This window comes from Balaenoptera musculus, chromosome X (genome assembly GCF_009873245.2).
Source record: "Balaenoptera musculus isolate JJ_BM4_2016_0621 chromosome X, mBalMus1.pri.v3, whole genome shotgun sequence".
Lineage (NCBI taxonomy): Eukaryota > Metazoa > Chordata > Mammalia > Artiodactyla > Balaenopteridae > Balaenoptera > Balaenoptera musculus.
Window position 1 is genome coordinate 112,825,815 of NC_045806.1, and position 20,558 is coordinate 112,846,372.

General features: G+C 40.2%; 1 protein-coding gene and 1 pseudogene across 1 annotated transcript in view; one reads left to right on the top strand and one right to left on the bottom strand.

The window, feature by feature from the left end:
* Nucleotides 1-1,381: 1,381 nt before the first annotated feature.
* Nucleotides 1,382-20,558, top strand: part of LOC118888183 (protein FAM122C-like) — a 65,634-nt gene continuing 46,457 nt past the window's right edge. Inside the window, exons 1-4 of the mRNA XM_036839146.1 lie at nucleotides 1,382-1,471; nucleotides 1,654-1,840; nucleotides 7,927-8,005; nucleotides 20,435-20,491. Of these exons, the coding sequence (XP_036695041.1) occupies nucleotides 1,731-1,840; nucleotides 7,927-8,005; nucleotides 20,435-20,491 (246 nt within the window). The 5' untranslated portion in view covers nucleotides 1,382-1,471; nucleotides 1,654-1,730. The remainder of the gene's footprint in view (nucleotides 1,472-1,653; nucleotides 1,841-7,926; nucleotides 8,006-20,434; nucleotides 20,492-20,558) is intronic.
* LOC118888916 lies at nucleotides 16,997-18,459 on the bottom strand (annotated as a pseudogene).

Sequence of the window (20,558 nt, forward strand, 5' to 3'; positions counted from 1 at the left end):
AACCCCTCCCGGCTTCGGTTTCCTCCTTTGAAAAATGGGCATTGTGATGGCGCCTAACTCACAGAGTTACTGTAAGCATTAAATGCGATCACATATTTCAAGTGCTTAGGACAGTACCTGGCACATAATAAGTGCCCCCCAAATGGTTGCGATTGTTAACCTGTCTTATATCAGGAATGGAGACTCCAAATCGTCCTCATGTCTGGGGTTTAGGTAACCTAATTCTGCCCAATATAACTACACTTTCCTTAGTCTATTCTCAGAATGAATGAAGAATGATTATGATACTTCATGTTATACATGAACTTGTCATGAACTGTCTCAAGATAATCCCATTATTTTAAATTCACCCCTGATTAGCTGAGCAAGGTTAATGATTGAACCAATTGAGATAAGTATGTGAAAACAACTGTAAAGTGCTATACCACGTTATGACTATTTTAATAACTCCCATTTCACTCGTTTCACTTAACTTCTCTGCCAATTCTCTATATGGTTCCTAAAATGTGTGGTTTTTCAAAATTATTAGCACGGAGTTAAGATTTCACTACTCAGTGTGTCTCGTTAACTGGTGGTGAAAAATTCTAAGAGCAGTTCTTAGAATGTTTCGAGCCATTGTTAAATGGCAACACTGGGATGTATACTAAATTCTGAGATACTTGCTTTAAGAAAATAAGCCTCCCTGCTTTAACCCCAATTTTTTTCTTAGATGAATAGCTTCGAGCAGCTAGGTTTTATTCATTGTAAAAATATACTGTATGATTATGGTAAAACACACACACACGGAAGACAATGATTTGTTTGTGCGACTGGTTCAATTGTGTTAGCGCCTTACCAGGACCCTTTGGGAGTGGGTCGTCTATAAGCACTTAAAAGTGTCCCCGCCCACACCCCCAGGCTTCAGTGTTTTTTAAATTGCAAAGGTGTAGGGTGTCTGTTGTAACACGATGGAAAAATTCGTCCTGGGAGGTAACAAGCTTGTTGGCCTCAGTCATAAGGGGACACTGGGCTAACCAAAACTGAGAAAACTTGAGTATTAGACTTAGGGCAGAAAGGATGGCGCTCCCATACACCTTATTCCATTCTTTCTTTGCTAAATAATGGTTAACGAAACCACGCCAGGGTTAACACAGGAGCGGAAGAACAACCAAGGTGAATCTGCACTAGGGAAAGAGAAGAGAGAACCGGGTTTGGGGGGGAAAGACGACTCCCTCACTGCCTGTGCACCCCCAGCAAGAATAACACAAGCGCCTGCGTTAATGCTCATTGCTTGCGTGGTAAACAGGCGTCAGCGGGCCGGACCCAGGACGCATGCGCAGAGGGGCGGTGCCCAAATGATTTATCCAGGGCTGCAGGTTGTAGTTTCTGTTTTGGCCGGAGAGGCTTAGCCGGGGGTGCCTTGGCTGAGAGAAATAAAGGAGAAGGATTCACGGATTAAGATAAATTCCTCATTTTCATTACAGGCTTGGAGGTGGAGGATCTCAGTGTTGGTGCCCCGAGCTTGGGAGTTAGGAGGGTCGGAGCCAGTCCTGCCCCACTTTGTGCCCACCCACCGGTGTTAGGGATGGTAGGGCTGCAAATGTGAGCACGCACTCGTCTAAGAGCTTTCTCCTTTCTTCTCTTTCCCCCCTTTTTCCTCTCTCCCTACATCAGCTCCTCACTTTGACTTGTGCTTATGTGAACGGGAGCCAGAAAACCTTGAGAGCTCCAAACTAAGCTTCGGCACGGACATGGCACAGGAGAAAATGGAACTAGGCTTGGAGGTGCTGCCGAGTTCAACCACCACAGAAGACAACACTCTGAGAAGATCCAACAGCGTCCCTTTGATCAGTGGGCTTGGGTGAGCAGGACTGAGATACTGGAGGAGGCAAGCGGGGGCGGTGGAGGGTGGCAAGAGTTGCAAAAAAGTGACTTCCAATAGCATTCCCACCCCTTTATTCATCAAGGTTCTGCAGGTGTGTCCGGTGTTCCTGGTGTCCGGAAGATCCCACCCTCAGTCTGGGGGCGGGAGGAGGCGGGGCGGGCTGACCGGAGGGCGAGCGCACACAGGAACCTGAAAGTCCTGACAGTTCATCGCGACCGGAAAGCAGCAACCATTCGGTTTGGAGCACGACTTTTTCTAACTTCACCCCATCTCTTACCCACTCTTGAAGAAACTGTGCACTCCCCACCCTCGCCTTCAGATCTTCTGTAATGACTGTAATTTTTGTCATTCCGCTGCTTTGTCACCTCTGACCTTCACCTTCAGCACAGTTGGAATGGAAATAGTTGTCAAGCAAATAAGCTGGGGCCTTTTTTACACCTAGTTTTTATTTGAATGAAAAGTTTAGGTATCACAGAAAATTGATCTCCTAAATTTTGCATTCTCAATGGCCGATATTGCCCCTACTTAGTTCTTGGTGGGTGAAAAATTTTTTCTCATATGTATAAAGCACAGATATACATACAGCACATAGACTGATATGCAGTATATTTGTGCTTTTTAAATGGTGTGGGGATTTTCGAGGAGGAGTTGGGGGAGGAAATGTCTAAAAGGCTCTTTAGAGCTCTGCTGATGAAAAAAGATTTAAAAGATTTAACTAACTGATGGTTAACTGTATTTCCTGCACATATCCAAAGATCTGGCATGACTTAAGCTTATTATTTCTTAAAATAGAATTTTAAAGTGAGGTCGTGGATCTCACATCCCAGTATCATAAGGTTTTCTCAGTATTGTAAAAATGTCTGAAAAATGCATTCACCGTTACAAGGAAACTCAAGAGACCAGATCTATCTTCCTTGTTTAATGTATGGGGAAACAGGCCCGTGAATCTCCAAAATGCCATAGTCAGTAGTAGAGCCAGTACTAGGAAGCTGTGTCTCCAAACTCCTAGGCTAGTGCTTTGTCCACTACTAATCAATATCTAAGCTGATTAACTAAACAGATGCAGCTTTCTGGTCATTTGAGTTAAGGGAGAATATGTTGTAACAAAATGAAAAGCAAACTAAGTGACCAGAAAATAATACATTACCTTTTTAAACAGGCAGATAGAAAAATAAAGGGTGGAGGCAGCTCTGCATGTTGTACTGAGAACAAGAACATTCTATAAATTCAGGATTCTACTCTAAATCCTGTTGTGTGAATAAATGAGCTGTTTTGGACACACTGCTAGTAGAAGAAAACACTTGAGGATAATGTTCATTTTATTGAAAGGCTTTATGAAATGAACAATTTGCAAATACGTAGATGACAGAGGATATATATTTGAAGGAACGTGTGGATCCTGTTTAATATATTAAGTGCTGGGGCGGGGGTGGGTGGGTGACCAGGCCCCTTTTCCTGATCCTCGAAGTCCTGGAAGCAAAGAGTGATCCCAGTTATCCCTTCATACTTTGCTTTGTTCTGCAAAGGATTTGAAAATTTTGCTTTTATCGTATTAGAGCATGGTTACAGTGTTGAATTCCATAGCTTAAGATCCTGATGCAGGAAGTGAATTTTGTACAGAAAGGTTAGGGGCAGTTGCATATTTATCTAGTAGGAGTTAACCCACAAAGCAGACCAAGTCCAGGGACTCTTGTCTGTCAAAAAGAAGTAGCATAGGAATGGTATATCACATGCCCGAGGTCATGTAATCAACAAGAAAAAATTTAGAGTAGAATTACACTGAGCCTTAGTTGAATTCACTTCCCCCCAGTTCTTGGCAGTTGCATATGTCCACTGCTCACTTTTCCCACTTTCCTTAAGGTGGGCCTCTAATACTCATTGCCTGGCCTCTATCACAGCTCACTAAATATCGTTGCACTTCTTTCAAGCAATTTTCCAATTTTGCTTGATGTTTCCTGTATATAAAGACTTTCAGTCTCTCTTGCACCAGCATTTGCAGAATTTGTTCTTTAAATGTCAACTCTTTAATACAAGTATCACTAATTTTTAAGAAGGTCCTGCCTAGTTTTGTGTTCATCTTGTATTAATAAAAATACCAATGTCAAAAGTTTTAAACCTCTTGGTTCTTTATACTCTTTAGCCCCTCTAGTTGGCTGACTTCAATACTGGTGTCAGTGACTTTATTTAAAGGTAGTATTTTTTTTCTTCTACTTCTCTGGCCCTTATTAGAATTAGACATTAAATTCTTGGATTTCTGCCAGTGGCTTCCCCCTTTAAATACCGCTAGCCTGACCCTGCATTTAAAATGTTACTGCCTCAGTTTTGTTTGAAAGGTAAACTACTGCCTGGGGGCCAAATTGAGCCTGCTGATTCGTTTTGTAAATAAAGTTTTATTGGAACACAGCCACACCCATTTGTTTACTTATTGTCCTTGGGCCACTTTCCCACTACACTGGCAGAGTTGAGTAGTTGCAACGAAGATTGTATGGCCCACCAAGCCCAAAACATTTACTGTCCGGCCCTTTACAGAAAAAGTTTGCCAACTATCGGGTTTATTAAACTTGTGCAAACCTGGAAGAAGAATAGTGGCCATGAAGAGTGATTGCTTTGGGAATATAACTGGCATAAATATACTGTAGTTTAGACAGAGCCGCTTACTGATCATTTAAACATTATCTAGTTATATTACTGCTTACTGATCACTTAAACATTATCTAGTTATATTACTTTCACTTTTTCCAAATTGTAAGTAGCACTTAATTCTAGATATCACCTAGGATTTTATGAATTCATGTTGAGTGACTCATATCAGTTGAAATATATGCTGCCTCAATGATTTTTTTTCAGTTATAGTCTTTTTTTTTTTTTTTTTTAATTTATTTTTGGGTGTGTTGGGTCTTCGTTTCTGTGCGAGGGCTTTCTCTAGTTGCGGTGAGCGGGGGCCACTCTTCATCGCGGTGCGCGGGCCTCTCACTGTCGCGGCCTCTCTTGTTGCGGAGCACAGGCTCCAGACGCGCAGGCTCAGTAGTTGTGGCTCACGGGCCTAGTTGCTCCGCGGCATGTGGGATCTTCCCAGACCAGGGCTCGAACCCGTGTCCCCTGCATTGGCAGGCAGATTCTCAACCACTGCGCCACCAGGGAAGCCCTCAGTTATAGTCTTATTAAATAAAATTGGCAGACGAAAATTTAGGGGAGAATATAATTGTCAGCCTTAAGTATTAGCCTGGGCGGGGGGAGAGATAAATTGGAAGATTGGGGTTGACATATACACACCACTATATATAAAATAGATAACTAATAAGGGCGTACTGTGTAGCACAGGGAACTCTATTCAATACTCTGTAATGGCCTATATGGGAAAAGAATCTAAACAAGAGCAGGTATATGTATATGTATAACTGATTCACTTTGCTGTACACATGAAACTAACACAACACTGTAAATCAACTATACCCCAATAAAAATTTTAAAAAAAGAATTACCCCTCCCCACAAAAGACAGTGGAATATGTAACCCATTAGTTTCCCTCCAACTTCCTAGTAGTGACTGCTAAAATATATTCCTGTTCTCGTAGGGGAAAATAACTGGGAAAGGAAGTAAAAATTAGACCTGTACATATATCCTCTCAAAAAATATTGAGTTACTGCCTGTTATATGCAAGTTACTATTCTGCAAAGATGTATATCTAGGCTCAATAAGCTTTTTTAAAAAATTTATTTATTTTTGGCTGTGTTGGGTCTTCGTTGCCATGTGCGGGCTTTTCTCTAGTTGTGGCAAGCGGGGGCTACCTTCGTTGCGGTGCACGGGCTTCTCATTGCGGTGGCTTCTCTTGTGGTGGAGCACGGGCTCTAGGCGCGTGGGCTTCAGTAGTTGTGGCACGTGGGCTTAGTAGTTGTGGCTCGCGGGCTTAGTTGCTCTGCGCCATGTGGTATCTTCCCGGACCAGGGCTCGAACCCATGTCCCCTGCATTGGCAGGCGGATTCTTAACCACTGTGCCACCAGGGAGCCTCTCAATAAGCTTTTAATAGGGAAAATAAATACTCAAAAGACTTCAATGTATGGTAGAATGACATGTGCTTAGGGAAAGAAAGTGCTAGGGTAATTAAAAGAAGGGAGTGAGAAGTGACAGCAGAATTGGTGAGGGATACAGGAAAGATTCTCGGACAGGTGGTATTTAAGATGGGCCCTAGCAGATTGACAAGATGCAGACTGGAAGAAAGGGGGCCAGATAGCTGGACAGCATTCCAAGAACACGGAACAGGCTTGGAAGTAGGAAAGCATAGGTGTATTCCAGGATGCTGGTCAACTCTGTCTGGATCACTGGCTCCCAGATGTTCATCTGCTGACCAGTGCTGATCCTAGGGGACATTTTACCAATCCATGGTTTTAAAAAGTTACAGCATGCTTTCCTGGGCAGGACTGTATTTTACTCAGATTGTTAGTCCTGCTTTATTATTATTATTATTTTTAATAATAGCCCTGCTTTTTTAAATAACAAAATATCCTTTTATAAATGAAATGATGGTGTTGATAGTTGGTGAGATTTTTAAAGAATGACCTTACTTGGCAAGAGAAAATGGTAGCAACTGTATGTTTGTGCCAAGATTTTGTTTTGAAATTTTCCCAGTCTATGAAATCCAAAAGTCTGTGGAGCTAAATTGTGGAAGGCTTTGAAAGTTATAGGAAAGAATGTAGCTGAATTCAGCAGGCGATGAAGAGAGTCATTGAAAGTTCTGAGCAGGAGAGCAAGCTGATTGCAGTAGGGAAAGAACAGAGGTGAGCCGACCAATTAGACTATTGCAGAGTCAGTGGAAAAGTAAAAATGCTTTGAATTGGTTTTTGGCAAGGAGCCTGGAAAGAATAAGATGGACATGAGAGATCACAGAGGTAAAACCTAAAAGACCTGGCACCTGATTGGATATAGGTGGCAGAAAAGAACATGTTAAAGATACTTTCTTATTATCACTGGGGAAACCTGGATGAAAGGTACATGAGAACTCTCTCTATTCTTTTTGCAATTTCTTGTGAGTCTTAAACAGTTTCCAAATAAAACGTTATAACAACACACGACTGTATTTAAAATAGGTAACCAACAAGGACCTACTGTAAATCACAGGGAACTCTGCTCAATATTCTGTAATAACCTAAATGGGAAAAGAATTTGAAAAAGAATATATATATATATACACACACACACACACACACACATGTATAACTGAATCACTTTGCTGTACACCTGAAACTAACACAACATTGTAAATCAACTATAGTCCAATATAAAATAATTTTTTTAAAGTTATAACCAAAACAAAACATAAAAAGGAAAAGAGGACTTCTTCAGGGTCCCAACCTCAAATCAGGCCGAGGCCCGCCAGGTGAGCACCTTCAAAGCTGGACGAACAAGGACCATCTTCAGCATGCAGCGACTGCTCAGCTTCAGTACACTGTTGCCATGGGGGAATGTGGCCCAGTGTGGCAAAATCTTGCAAATTTTCAGTAGAATCCAGAAATCTGGAATCTGGATTCTTTATGTGAAATCTCCATAGTTGTTCCAAGTGTGCACAACTAATTCAAAAACATTTTTAACACTGAGTAGGCCAAATGAAACATATCTGAAAATCCCAGTTCTGTCGACCCCTGCTACTGGCTAGCCCTCTCATTCATGTGAAAGTTTGGGAGTCGAGAGGGAGTTGGTACTAGCACATAATAGCTTCAATCATAAATTTAAATCGGTTACAGGCTTACACAGAAAATGATGTCTCTCCTAGGCCACAATAAATTATATTTATTCTTGGTAGCATGATTAGAGGTAACGTGGCATGCTTGAGAATTCCTTACCTTACATGGACAGTTGTTTAGGCTCAGCCAACCAAGGCTTTGTGTGTGTGTGTGTGTGTGTGTGTGTGTGTGTGTGTGTGTTCTATTTTCTACATCTGCACAGCTGTCTCCACAAAGAAGCCATTTACATCAATGGCATTGTTGTTTAAGGATTTGAAATGTTATTTCTTTAAAAAATGTTTGTAATGGATTTTAAATGACAAATGTTTTCCTTTTCTTCTTAGTGGTAATTCACAGGTGTTCCAATCTGATACATTAAGAACTCGAAGAAACAGTACATCGTATATGGCACAGCACTATCTGGTAAGAAAATGCTTATAGACTTGCACTATTGGTCTTAGTCAGTGGTTCTCAAACTTGAGTGTGCACCCGGAAAGCTTGTTAGAACAGACTACTGGCCCTCAACCCCAGAGTTTCTGATTCAGGAGGTCTCAGGCAGGGCCTGAGAATTTGCATCTCTAACAAGTTCCCACTTTGAGAAACATTGCTCTAAACATTACTGAAGGAAAAATAAACACATTGACTGCGGTTATGATTGGTACAGCTGCTGCAGCTGCAGCAGAATTAACTTGTAAATCCCACATGGATTTAACATTGAGATTTGCTTTTATATATAAAACCATCTGGCTTTCAATTTTTAAAAGAACATTCTAATTTTGAGAGGAAAACTTGCAGGCTCTCCTAAGGGTAGTTTTCAGGCTTAGAGTTGGACTTTATCTCGCATTTTTCTTGAATTGAAAATATGGTTTGTTTTACATGGTGTTATAATGCAATCTCTAAATTAGAACTCATCTACAAATTATCCTGTAAACATAGGAAATATGCTTGTACATCAGTAAGACAAAGTGAATAAATGATTCACTCTATGAATCATTTTATTGAGGTGAAATTCATATAACACATAGTTAACTATTTTAAAGTATACAATTCAGGGGCATTTGGTGCATTCACAATGTTTTTCAACCACCACCTCTCTCTTGTTTCCAAAAGCATACATCCTTGTCTTGTTCCTGATCATAAGTGGAAAGCTTTCAGTCTTTCATCATTGAGTATGATATTAGCTATAGGTTTGGGTAAATGCACTTCATCATGTTAGGGAAATTCCTTTCTACTCCTGCTTGCTGAGTATATTTATCATGAAAGGGTGTTGAATTGTTTCAAATGCTTTTTCTGCATCTATTGAGATGATCATTTGTTTTTTCCTCTCTATGCTGTTAATATGATTTATTACTTTGATTTTCTTATGTTGAACCACCTTTGAATTCCTGGGATAGACCCCACTTGGTCTTGGTGTATAATCCTTTTAATGTACTATTGGATTTGGTTTGTTATTGTTTTGTTGAGGATTTTCCCACCTGTATTCATAAGGGATATTGGGCCGTAGTTTTCTTTTCTTGTAGTATCTTTGCTGGCTTTGGTACCAGGGTAATGCTGATCTCATAGAATGTGTTAGGAAATGTTCCTCCTCTTATATTTTTGGCAGAGTTTTATTAGGGTTGGTGTTGATTCTTTAAATGTTAGGTAGAATTCACCAGTGAAGCCATCTGGCCCTAGACTTTTCTTTATTGGGAGGTTGTGGAAACAGATTCTATCTCTTCACTTGTTTACAGGTCTTTTGAGATTTTATAGTTCCTCTTGAGTTAGTTTGGTAATTTGTGTGTTTTTAGAAATTTGTCCATTTTGTCTAGATTATCTGAGGAAATTGTTGATATACAGTTATTCATATACAGTTTCTCTTATATGCTTTAATATGATGGAAGCTATAGAACATATTTTAATGAAATGTTATAGCTTGGAACCTATTTTAAAATATTGCCTCCTAATCTTAAAACTGGACATTTTCCTCTTTATAAAATGATATTCAATATTATTCCCACAAATGTACTAATAGTATATTGGGAAAAAAATAGAACTGTTCATTAAACAAATCTTTCTTCCTCTACCCACCCGCTCATTTACTCATTCATTCAACATTTACTGAGCACTTGCTTGTCTATCAAAGCCCTCCATACCAGATCAGCTCAGTGCTTTGTGACCACCTAGAGGGGTGGGATAGGGAGGGTGGGAGGGAGGGAGACGCAAGAGGGAAGAGATATGGGAACATATGTATGTGTATAACTGATTTACTTTGTTATAAAGCAGAAACTAACACACCATTGTAAAGCAATTCTACTCCAATAAAGATGTTAAAAAATTTTTTTTTAAAAAGCCCTCCATACCTATCCAGTCTTCTTTTCTACTCAGCCAAGTCAACAAATATTTTTAGGAACCTACTATGTATTAAGCCCTGATCTACTTGCCAGGGAGATCTAACCTAGTTTGAGGGATTTAGAGAGGAAATGACATACTAGTTGAGATCTTACTGCTGTGTAAGAATTAACTAGTTTGTGATATTGGTTACAGGAACAGACAATATTCCAGGTTAAAAAATGGCATGCTAGAAGGCCTAGAGTGTGGTGTGTAGAGAACAGAGTGTGTAGAGAATTTGAAAGAAGTACATTCTAGCTAGAGTGGAAGATGAAGTGGTGAGAAGTGAGGTTGGAGATATAAACTAGTGCAAAATCTTGTGGGGCTCTCCAAGTCATTTTAAAGATTTTGAACTTTGGGAATTCCCTGGTGGTCCAATGGTTAGGACTCGGCGCTTTCACTGCCGGGGCCCGGGGTTCAATCCCTGGTCAGGAAACTAAGATCCCACAAGCCACACAGTGTGGCCAAAAAAAAAAAAAGATTCTGCCCTTTATCCTAAGGTCAGTGGAAAGCCGTTAAAGAATTCTAAGTCTGTGATTGACCTGATCAAATTTGCATTTTTGTTTTTAAAATTAATTAATTAACTTATTTATTTTTGGCTGCGTTGGGTCTTCGTTGCTGTGCGTGAGCTTTCTCTAGTTACGGCGAGCGGGGGCTACTCTTCATTGTGGTGCGCGGGCTTCTCATTGTGGTGGCTTCTCTTGTTGCAGAGCACGGGCTCTAGGCGCGCAGGCTTCAGTAGTTGTGGCACGTGGTCTTAGTTGCTCCACGGCATGTGGGATCTTCCTGGACCAGGGCTCAAACCCATGTCCCCTGCATTGGCAGGCGGATTCTTAACAACTGTGCCACCAGGGAAGTCCCAAATTTGCATTTTTAAAAGATTACCCTGGGGCTTCCCTGGTGGCGCAGTGGTTGAGAATCTGCCTGCCAATGCAGGGGACACGGGTTCGAGCCCTGGTCCGGGAAGATCCCACATGCCGCGGAGCAACTGGGCCCGTGAGCCACAACTACTGAGCCTGAGCGTCTGGAGCCTCTGCTCCGCAACAAGAGAGGCCGCGATAGTGAGAGGCCCGCGCACCGCGATGAAGAGTGGCCCCCACTCGCCGCAACTGGAGAAAGCCCTCGCACAGAAACGAAGACCCAACACAGCCAAAAATAAAAATAATAAATAAATAATAAATTTAAAAATTAAAAAAAAAAAAAAGATTACCCTGGCTGCAGAGGGGGAAAGTATTGATAGATTGGAAGAGGACAAAAGTAGATACAAGAAGCTCAGATAGGCAACTGCAGTAACCCTGGCAAACAGCTGATAGTAACTTGGACTAATGTGATGGCAGTGGGCATGGAGAACGGTGGCAGATGCGTGAGATATTTGAAAGGTAGAATCAATTGGTGATAGATTCGATGGAGGGGGGAAACAGTGGAGGCAAAGATGACTACTAGCTCTCTGGCTTGGGCAACTGATGGGATAGTGGTACCACAGAAGAAGGGAACATTGGAAGAAGAGTGGATTTAGAAGGGAAGATGAGTTTAGTTTTGGACATGTTAAGTTTGAGGTTCTCAGATCTTTAAGTGGAGATGTTATGTATACTAGTTTGAAGCTTGGGATAGAGATCTGGGCTAGAGATACATTTAGGAATCATCAATAGATTATTATTTAAAGCTATGGGAATGAATGAAATGACCTATGGAGAGAGTATAAAAGGAGAAGAGAAGAGGCTATAGGAAAAAGCTTTAAAAATCACCAGATTTAAAAATCAATCTCAGAAGAGACCCCACCAAAGAAGACTACGATGGAATGGTCAGAGAGGTGGGAGGAGACTCAGAAGAGAGTATCATGTTAAGTGGTCAAACATGATAAAGACTGAAAGGTGTCCTTTTGAGTTACCAAAATGGAGCTTATTCATGAACTTGAAAGTTCAGTGGAGAAAAGGGTAGGATGAGAAGCCAGATTGGATTGGGTTAAATAATGACTGAGAGGAAAGGACCTATAAATGGCACCATACATATGAGCTTGATTATTTGGGGGGGGCAGATGACCCTTTCTATGCCTTAATTTCCTCATCTGTAAAATGGGAATGTAATAGTATCTGCCTGATAAGTTTGTTGTGATTATATTAATCAGTGTAAAGCACTCAGCACAGCACTGGTACATACTAAATGCTCAGTAAATGTGTTTTTGCTAGTAATAGTACATATGTAGAGAAACTATGTACCTGACATTTTTTAAAATGCATAATTTTCCTTAGGATTTCTAGGCTCTTAATTCCCATAAGGTTCAGCTTAATATCATGCATATTTAAAATAAACCATCTTGTACAATGGATTGGGTTTGGCAGAACTGAAGTCATTTTAACTTATTTGATGATGGGAATTTCAAGGCTTATTGGTTTAGCTTGCTGTAACAGCATTATGCATATGCTTTTATTTTGTTCCAAGTATCACCTCATTATAATTATATGACATATGGAGGTATATAGTTGCCTTAAGTATAGATAGGCTGAGTTATCTAGGAAAATGACATAATAATTAGAATGTTTGGGGCAGAAGTAACAAAATTCAATTAGAAGTGACTTAAACAATAAGGGACATTTATTATCTCAAACAACAATAAGTCTTATGAAAGGAGGTTCCAGGGTTGGTCAATTCAGTGGCTCAGGGATGTCATCAGAGACCCAGGTTCCTTCCATCTTTCCGCTCTACCATCCTGAGCAGCCTCACTAACTTTTGTACCTAGTAATTAGACCCAGGGTTCACAATCACATGTATAGGATGATCTTCTATATATTTACACATGTCGAGAAGGATATGTATCAATCTATTATTAGTAGTTATCTCTGGAGCATGGGATTATAGGAAGAATTTTACTTCCACCTTATACATTTCTATACTATTTGAATGTTTTTCACAAAGCATCAACAATAGAGGTGTTTTCATTTCTAGCTGATATACCACATTGCAAAACAGAAACATCCCTGTTGAAAAAATACTGTTTTGAAAATACAGTCGTCCCTTGGTATTGGCGGGGGATTGGTTGTAGGACCCGTGGATGATACCAAAATCTGAGTATGCTCCAGTCCCATAGCCCACCCTCCATATCCAAGGGTTTGAATCCTCGGATTCAACCAGCCACAGATTGTGTATTAAATTTGCAATCTGTGGTTGTTTTAACCCGTGGATGGGAACCCTCAGATACAAAGGGCCAACTGTATATTTATTGAAAAAAATCCAGGTGTAAGTGGACTTGTGCAGTTCAAACCCATGTTGTTCAAGGGCCAACTGTACTTGAAAAGTGTTATTGAATGATATCATGAACCATAAGTTTAAGGATCCTGTCCCATACTAGACTGTCCTTAAAATTGGTACTGCAGGAATCTAGAGTATTCAAATTCCCAGAGACAGAAAGTGGAATGGTGGTGGCGGTGTTGTTTAATGGGTATAGAGTTTCAGTTCTGCAAGATGAAAAGGATTCTAGAGATGGGTTACATAAAAATATGAATGTATATTTAACACTACTGAACTGTACACTTAAAAATGGTTAAGATGGTAAATTTGATGTTATGTATATTTTACCACAATTAAAAAAAATTTTAACTGGCGCTGCTTTTAATGTATTAAAATGTAGGTAGAACAGTGTTTTAGAAAAAATTGCGGTGATAGAGGGCACTGAAGAATCACGGGTGCCATTTAACACACAAATAGAGATGTATATTTACAAACCTTGTAAACATCTGCTATCTCACAATTATTTTCTTAATTAAGCTCAAATGTTTTGTTCACCAATATCAGGAAATCACCCCATCCCACTTCTGATGGGCAGAAACCCGAGGCCCTCTTCTGGCTATGGAGACTATGCCTTCCCCCTGAATTACCCCTTTGCGGTATCCCCTAAGACCTCCGAGGTTGGCATGCCTGTTTCCCCACTCTTCTGCTTGGAATTCTCTTCCTGGAACCTCTGTTACACTTGGTGCAGCCTTGTCTTTTCTCCAGGAAAAGTATCTCATCTTCCTGTCAGAAACGGTTGTACTTTACTTGAGCAATTTGTCCGTTTTAATTTTATGGCTACCAGTATTTACCTGATTAGGTTTTGCTTTACACATTGGCAACTATGAACTCTAAATCCAATCTATGGCCCACCCGGTAGTGAGTGTGTAATACATTCCTTGCCCTGCATTATGCTCTGTCCTTCTAGCCTACATTCAATTCATGTTCAGTATCTTCATAAGCCACCTTAAATCATTTGGGGAACTAGGCAGAGACATTCATAAACTTAGCATACAACCCTTGTTCAGAATTTTCTAAGTGCTTTATCTCTAGTAACTACAGTAGGAAATGGGTTAAAAATAGCAAACCTAGGAAAGTTAAACATTATTTTAAAAGAATTTAATGTCTTTACAATATTAGTTTTCTGTGGTCTCTCTTAAATGGAACTAAGCATGACCTTTCCTCCTATCTTAATTCCTTCACTAGAGATAACACTTGGGAATCAGCTTCACCCAGCACCCTCCCAAACCCCTACTCCCACTCCTACCCTCCCTGCCCTGTGACATCATTCCTTGCTGCTGGGACTCTTGCTTCCTCCCAAGGACTTTTTTTTTCCCTAAAGTGTGAGAGAATGGCACAATGGGAAATTTACACTAAAGATACCAGTGAGGTTTATTGACATCTCAGGAAACTAGTTCTATTTTAATACCTTGTTTCACGTAGAAAAATTATCTGAGGTAATTCCCTTGCATATACCACGTACAGTACTTAATCTTTGGGCGAATTCTCTTCCAGATGCCTTTTCTACAATTAATTTTCCACGTTATTACTAAAAGAACCAAGTCCCATAAATGATCCATATTTTGTCCAATTTAAAAGCTTGACTGTGGCTTATACTTCTATAGCTCAAGTTCAAATTCTACCTTCCCTAGACATTTCAAACTATATCCTTGCAGATGTCATCAACTTCAGTCAGGCAATCTTCTCAGGATTTCCTGGATAAAGTTTTCCAGTAGGAAATTCTGAGCCGTTGCCTGAAACTAAACTGGTTCCTTCCCATCTCTTAGATATCAATTAAAAATAATCTCTTCCAGGAGGTCTTTCATAATTAGTTTACAACAGTTTGCCACACCATACAATTCTCTTCTTTTGGCTTTTTAAAAAATAACAGTCATTTATAAAACAGCTAAAGTACGATATTTTTCTGTATATAGGGTGTATGTATATATTTAAGTTCAGGTTAACATGTCTTTTCAATTAGATTATAAATCTTATAAACCTTAGTGTTGCACATTCTATACTGTGAACTTTCTGGGCATTTGAATGAGGATGATATGAGCATCAGTAGTATGAATTAAACTTGTTAAAATTCTGCTTGTTCAAAGATATGTGTGTGTGGGCTTCCCTGGTGGCGCAGTGGTTGGGAATCTGCCTGCTAATGCAGGGGATACGGGTTCGGGCCCTGGTCTGGGAAGATCCCACATGCCGCGGAGCGGCTGGGCCCGTGAGCCACGACTGCTGAGCCTGCGCGTCTGGAGCCTGTGCCCCGCAACGGGAGGGGCCGCGGTGGTGAGGGGCCCGCGCACCGCGATGAAGAGCGGTCCCCGCACCGCGATGAAGAGTGGCCCCCACTTGCCGTAACTAGAGAAAGCCCTCGCACGAACCGAAGACCCAACACAGCCAAAAATAAATAAATAAATAAATAAATAAATAAAGCAGCTATAAAAAAACGAATCCTTTGAAAAATAAAAATAAAAATAAAATAAAACACCTGCTGTTTTTAAAAAAAAAAATAAAAAAAAATAAAAAAATAAAAAAAAAAAAAAGATATGTGTGTGGATATATATTGGATTGGCCAAAAAGTTCGTTCGGGTTTTTCTGTAACATTGGCCTAAAATCCGAACGAGCTTTTTGGCCAACCCAATATATTTGAACTTTTTAAAGGTAAACCTAAATTTTTCAGATTTGGTGCATGTTGCCACACAACTTCTCAATGATCAATGGTAATAGATGGGCACATTGGGGGAGAATATCCAAAACTGTGGATAAATCACAATATTTTCTACTTGCTTTGGAAAATAGATTATTTTTTACAGTATGCCTTAAGAGTGGGCATACATTTTTTTAAAAATTAGCAATAATATCTAATGTTGGAGAAGTACAAGGAAATCAATATTTTCATACACTGCTGGAAAGTGAATTTGTATAAGCTTTCTGTAGGGCAGGTCAGCAATGCGTATCAACAGCCTTGTGACCCAGAAATTCCAACTCTATGAATTTATCCTAAAGAATTCACTAAGGATGTGTGCAAAGATTAGCTTAAAGGTTATCATAGCATTATTTATAAAAAGCAAGCAAAAAATGTGACAACAGTATGAATGTCCAGCAACAGGGAACAGATTAAATGAATGAGCCTTCCTTATCTGTGTTTGAGTCCCAGTTCTAGCAATTATTAGCTGTATGACCGAGCAAGTTGCTTAATTTCTCTGGTCCTCAGTTTTCTAATCTTTAAAATGGGGACAATAATAATGTCAATTTTTCTACATGAAACAAGGTAGTAAAATAGAACTAGTTTCCTGAGATGTCAATAAACCTCACTGGTATCTTTGGTGTAAATTTCCCATTGGGCCATTCTCTCATGGGGTTGTTGGGAGAATTGAGTGAGATAAGACACGTCTGGCACGTAAATAGGTGCTTCTTATTATTATGGTACTTCTATATGGTATAATATTCAGCCTTTAAAAATGGTGTTGCAGGCGAATTTTAACATGGAAAGATACTTGGAATGTATTTTGGGTTTGTTTTGTTTCTAAAGTAAAAATTCAGTTTATTCATCTGTTTACCATACAGTACAAGAGAGGCAAAGTGTTTCACATCATAGATTTCACTTCCAACTCCTTGGAATGTTCATTTCTTTTGCTAAAAGGAGAAACTTGCTGGGAAAGTCAGGCAATGCTTAGGCAAGGTGAGGGATGGGTACAAGGGGGCTGTTAATTGCAAACTGAGTTTCTAGAACTGTCACCTGGAATCATAGGAGCCCCACTTCTGGACACTTGTGCCATCTCAGGCATCACCCCCACCACCCAGGCTCAGCGACGCTTACTGGTAGTTACCCTTGCTGTCCTCCTGGATGTGGTAGTACGGGGCCCCGCCATACTTTCTCTTGAATTCAGACCTAATTTTCAATGTGTCCCCTTCCTTCACTGCAGGAGACCGTGGTTCTAATCAGGACCGTATCGTGAGTCCACTTGCCCTTCATGGAGCTGTACAGTCAGTCAGCAAAATACAGGGACTTCTTGTTCTGAATACACTTGACCAGGTTCAGGAAAACATTTTGCAGGTCTCCTTTGCCCTCCTTCTTGATCATAAGGGCTATTGCTGTTGTACCTTTCAAACACTTTCTGAAGGTGACACACACCGCTCTGTCATGATGCTGACCCGCTTGGAAACATCAGTTCCTTTGCTGTTCATTCCAGCATTATAGAGATCTCAAGTATGTCGGGCCAGTCAGTTCATAGTCAATGACAGATCCATCCTCTGCTCTTCTACCCTTTGCAAGGGCAACTATCAGCTTGCGGAAGTCATCAGATGTGTCAGAAGCGATGTCCTGGGACTTCCTGGTGGTCCAGTGGTTAAAAATCCACCTTCCAATGCAGGGGACATGGGTTCGATCCCTGGTCGGGGAACTAAGGTCCCACATGCCACGGGGCAACTGAGCCCACACGCCACAACTTAGAGAGCCCATGTGCCACAACTAGAGAGAAGCCTGCTCGCTGCCATGAAAGATCCTGCGTGCCGCAACTAAGACCCGACGCGGCCAAAAATAATAAATAAATAAATATTTAAAAAAAGAAAAAGAAAAGAACGACGTCCTTCTCCAGATCAAGCTTGTACATTTCCTTGTAGACTGTTAATTTCCTGCAGCCCCTGGTTGGTCCCTGAGCAGGTGATTTCAATGAGAGAGTCTTCATCTGTCACCAGCCCCTTCATGGAGGAGGCTTTCAACTTGGAATCCTCGTACTGAGTGGGTGTTTTCAGAAGGCCCCAAATCACCTTCTCCAGGTGGCTGGACAAGTCTGACTTCAGTGCTGATGCAAGTTCCTTTTTGGTCCTTCTCTGATAGGCAAAAGTAATATTCTGTCTCTGTTCATTGCTGCAGTTGGTCAGAATGTTGACGATGGTGATCTCATCCACACCTTTAGTCTTGATGGCCGTTTCAATGTTCATAGTGCCCCGCTCAGCATCCCAGCTGGTGTATGCTTTGACTGACCTGTCTACATTTGGGGGTGGATAGTGGTCACCTTCTAAACTGCACTTGCACAGAATTCTGTGAACAGTAGACATTTTGATAGAAGCTGGACCAGGAGCTGAGAGCTGCAAGTGGCCCCAGATGTGGAGCTGGAATGTGTTATTAAAAAAAACCAAAAACTCAAACTGCAAAATAGTATCTGGAAAAATAAACACTGAAATATTTGCTATGGTCATCTCTGGAGAGTGGATGATGCTTTTTTTCCCCCATTAATTATGTTTTATACTGAGCGTGTATTGATTGCTTTATAATGAGAACAAAAGTGAGTCAATTTCTGGTGAAAAAATTAAAGATCAGGATAAATAGGTGGGGCACAGAGGATTTTAAGCGCAGGGAAACTGCTCAGTATGATACTGTAACAATGGATTTGTGTTATTATACATTTGTCCAAACCCGTAGGGTGTATAACACCAAGAGTGAACTCTAATATAAGCTATGAACTTTGGTTGATGATGTGTCAATGTCCTTGAACCTTGGCTGTTTCCTCCATCTTCTGGCAGATGATTAGAAAAAAACTGATTTCAACACTTTCTTCAGAAAAATATAATTGGTGAGGTAATATCTCCTTTAAAAGTCATGATAAATTTTAAAACGTAATAAAAATTCAGACTGTCTGCTTCATAAGAACATTTATTTGTCCAACACGCTCCACTTACTGCCTTTCTTGACCACCATCCATCTATAGTTTCGGCTAGAACCCTCAGGCCAACCTTTAGCTCTTTTTACTTTCTTATCATCTCTCCAGTCTGCCTCCTTGTCTTCATCCCTCTCTTTTTCGGTCAAACCCTTGTCATCTTTTACCTGGCCCGTGACCCGGCTTCTAGCCCCTCTTCCCTCCACCCTCAATTTGTTTTGCATATGCTGCTAGGGTTGCCTTTCTAAAATAGATATGATCTTCTTGTCTAAAATACCTTTGAGGTTTAAGACCTCAGAGGGACCTATGCTTTAGGTTTCCTATTAGGCTCAAAGGCTAAAGTACAAAAACAACAACCTGGTTTCAGCCAAATTTCCCCCAAGTTTGCTTCTTGCCATGCACTGTCGTGTGCCAAGTTTCAGTCACCCTGAATCTCTCTGTTCCCCAAACATGGCTCTCTGCCTGAGCATCTCTTCCCACTCCCTGAAATAGCCTCCCTCCTCTTTTCTATCTAATGAATTCCTGCCCTCTTCTGTGATGCCATCTCGAAGACCCCGGGCAGAATCATATTCTCTGTCCTTTGAACTTCTACAAATCCTAACTTGTTCTGGCACTTACCTGTGGCCTAGTTTTCCCTACCTGGACTTTGAATTTCTCAAGGACAGGAAAATGTCTTATTTGTCTTTGGATCCTCAGGGCCTAGCACAGTGCTTTAGCATATGGTAGGTGCTCATTAAATACATTTGAACACACAATTCAATGTGATCTTAAGATATAATGTGAACGTAAGATATGGTAAATTCATTATCTAGCATTTCAAGAACCAACCAGGCTACAGCTAGAATTGATAAATGAATTCTAGAGGTAATTTTCAAGCCTTATTTTCACACAGCTTTAAATCTCTCCATTCTTTCATTTCCCTCTTGTATGGGTCTTCATAAGCTTTGAGAAAAGACCAAAAAGGAGAAAATAGTCCTGCAAAAGAGAAAGGGCCTAGACAGCAAGTGTCTGACCAAGCAAGAGTAAAATGTGTTGAACTCCTTGAACATGATTGCCTTTAGTCATTCCTTATTATGAAAGTTTAGTTTCCCCAGCTAGATTCCAAGGTATTTGGAATTATTTTGTTTGCTTCTTTTATACGCTTATTAAGTTAGCTGCTGATTTAATGACTGTTTCAGTTTTTTCTGGATAATGCCTATCACTAAGCTTTAATAATGAGCTAAAAATGGCAAGGAAAAATGAAGTGATTTTAAGGTCTTAGTGCTTTGGGAAGGGACAGCCAGAGTTAAACAAAATGTTCTATTGATGTTCTGCCCCGTATTCATGTTAACAATTATTTTGTTCTGTTATGATATATATAGACTTTCAAGTAGTATAATTTTCAGACAAGATTCAATTGGATTTTTGATTTTTAAAAACTTTAAATTTAATTAATGCTGTTGCTAGCATGCATTAGGCATTCAAGAAATATTTTAAGCCATTCAACATTGACTTAATTAATGTTTAGAAATAATCAGAAACATTAAAGGAAACTTGACTTCTATATTTTAAATTTCAGTTTGTGCCACCTTCTCCCATTCAGGCTTCCACCAGTCACCTTCATCAAATCAAACAGGTAAGAAGAAGTTTTGAGAAACTGACAGCTGTTCATTAAAAAAAGTAAATTTTATTTTTCTTTTAAA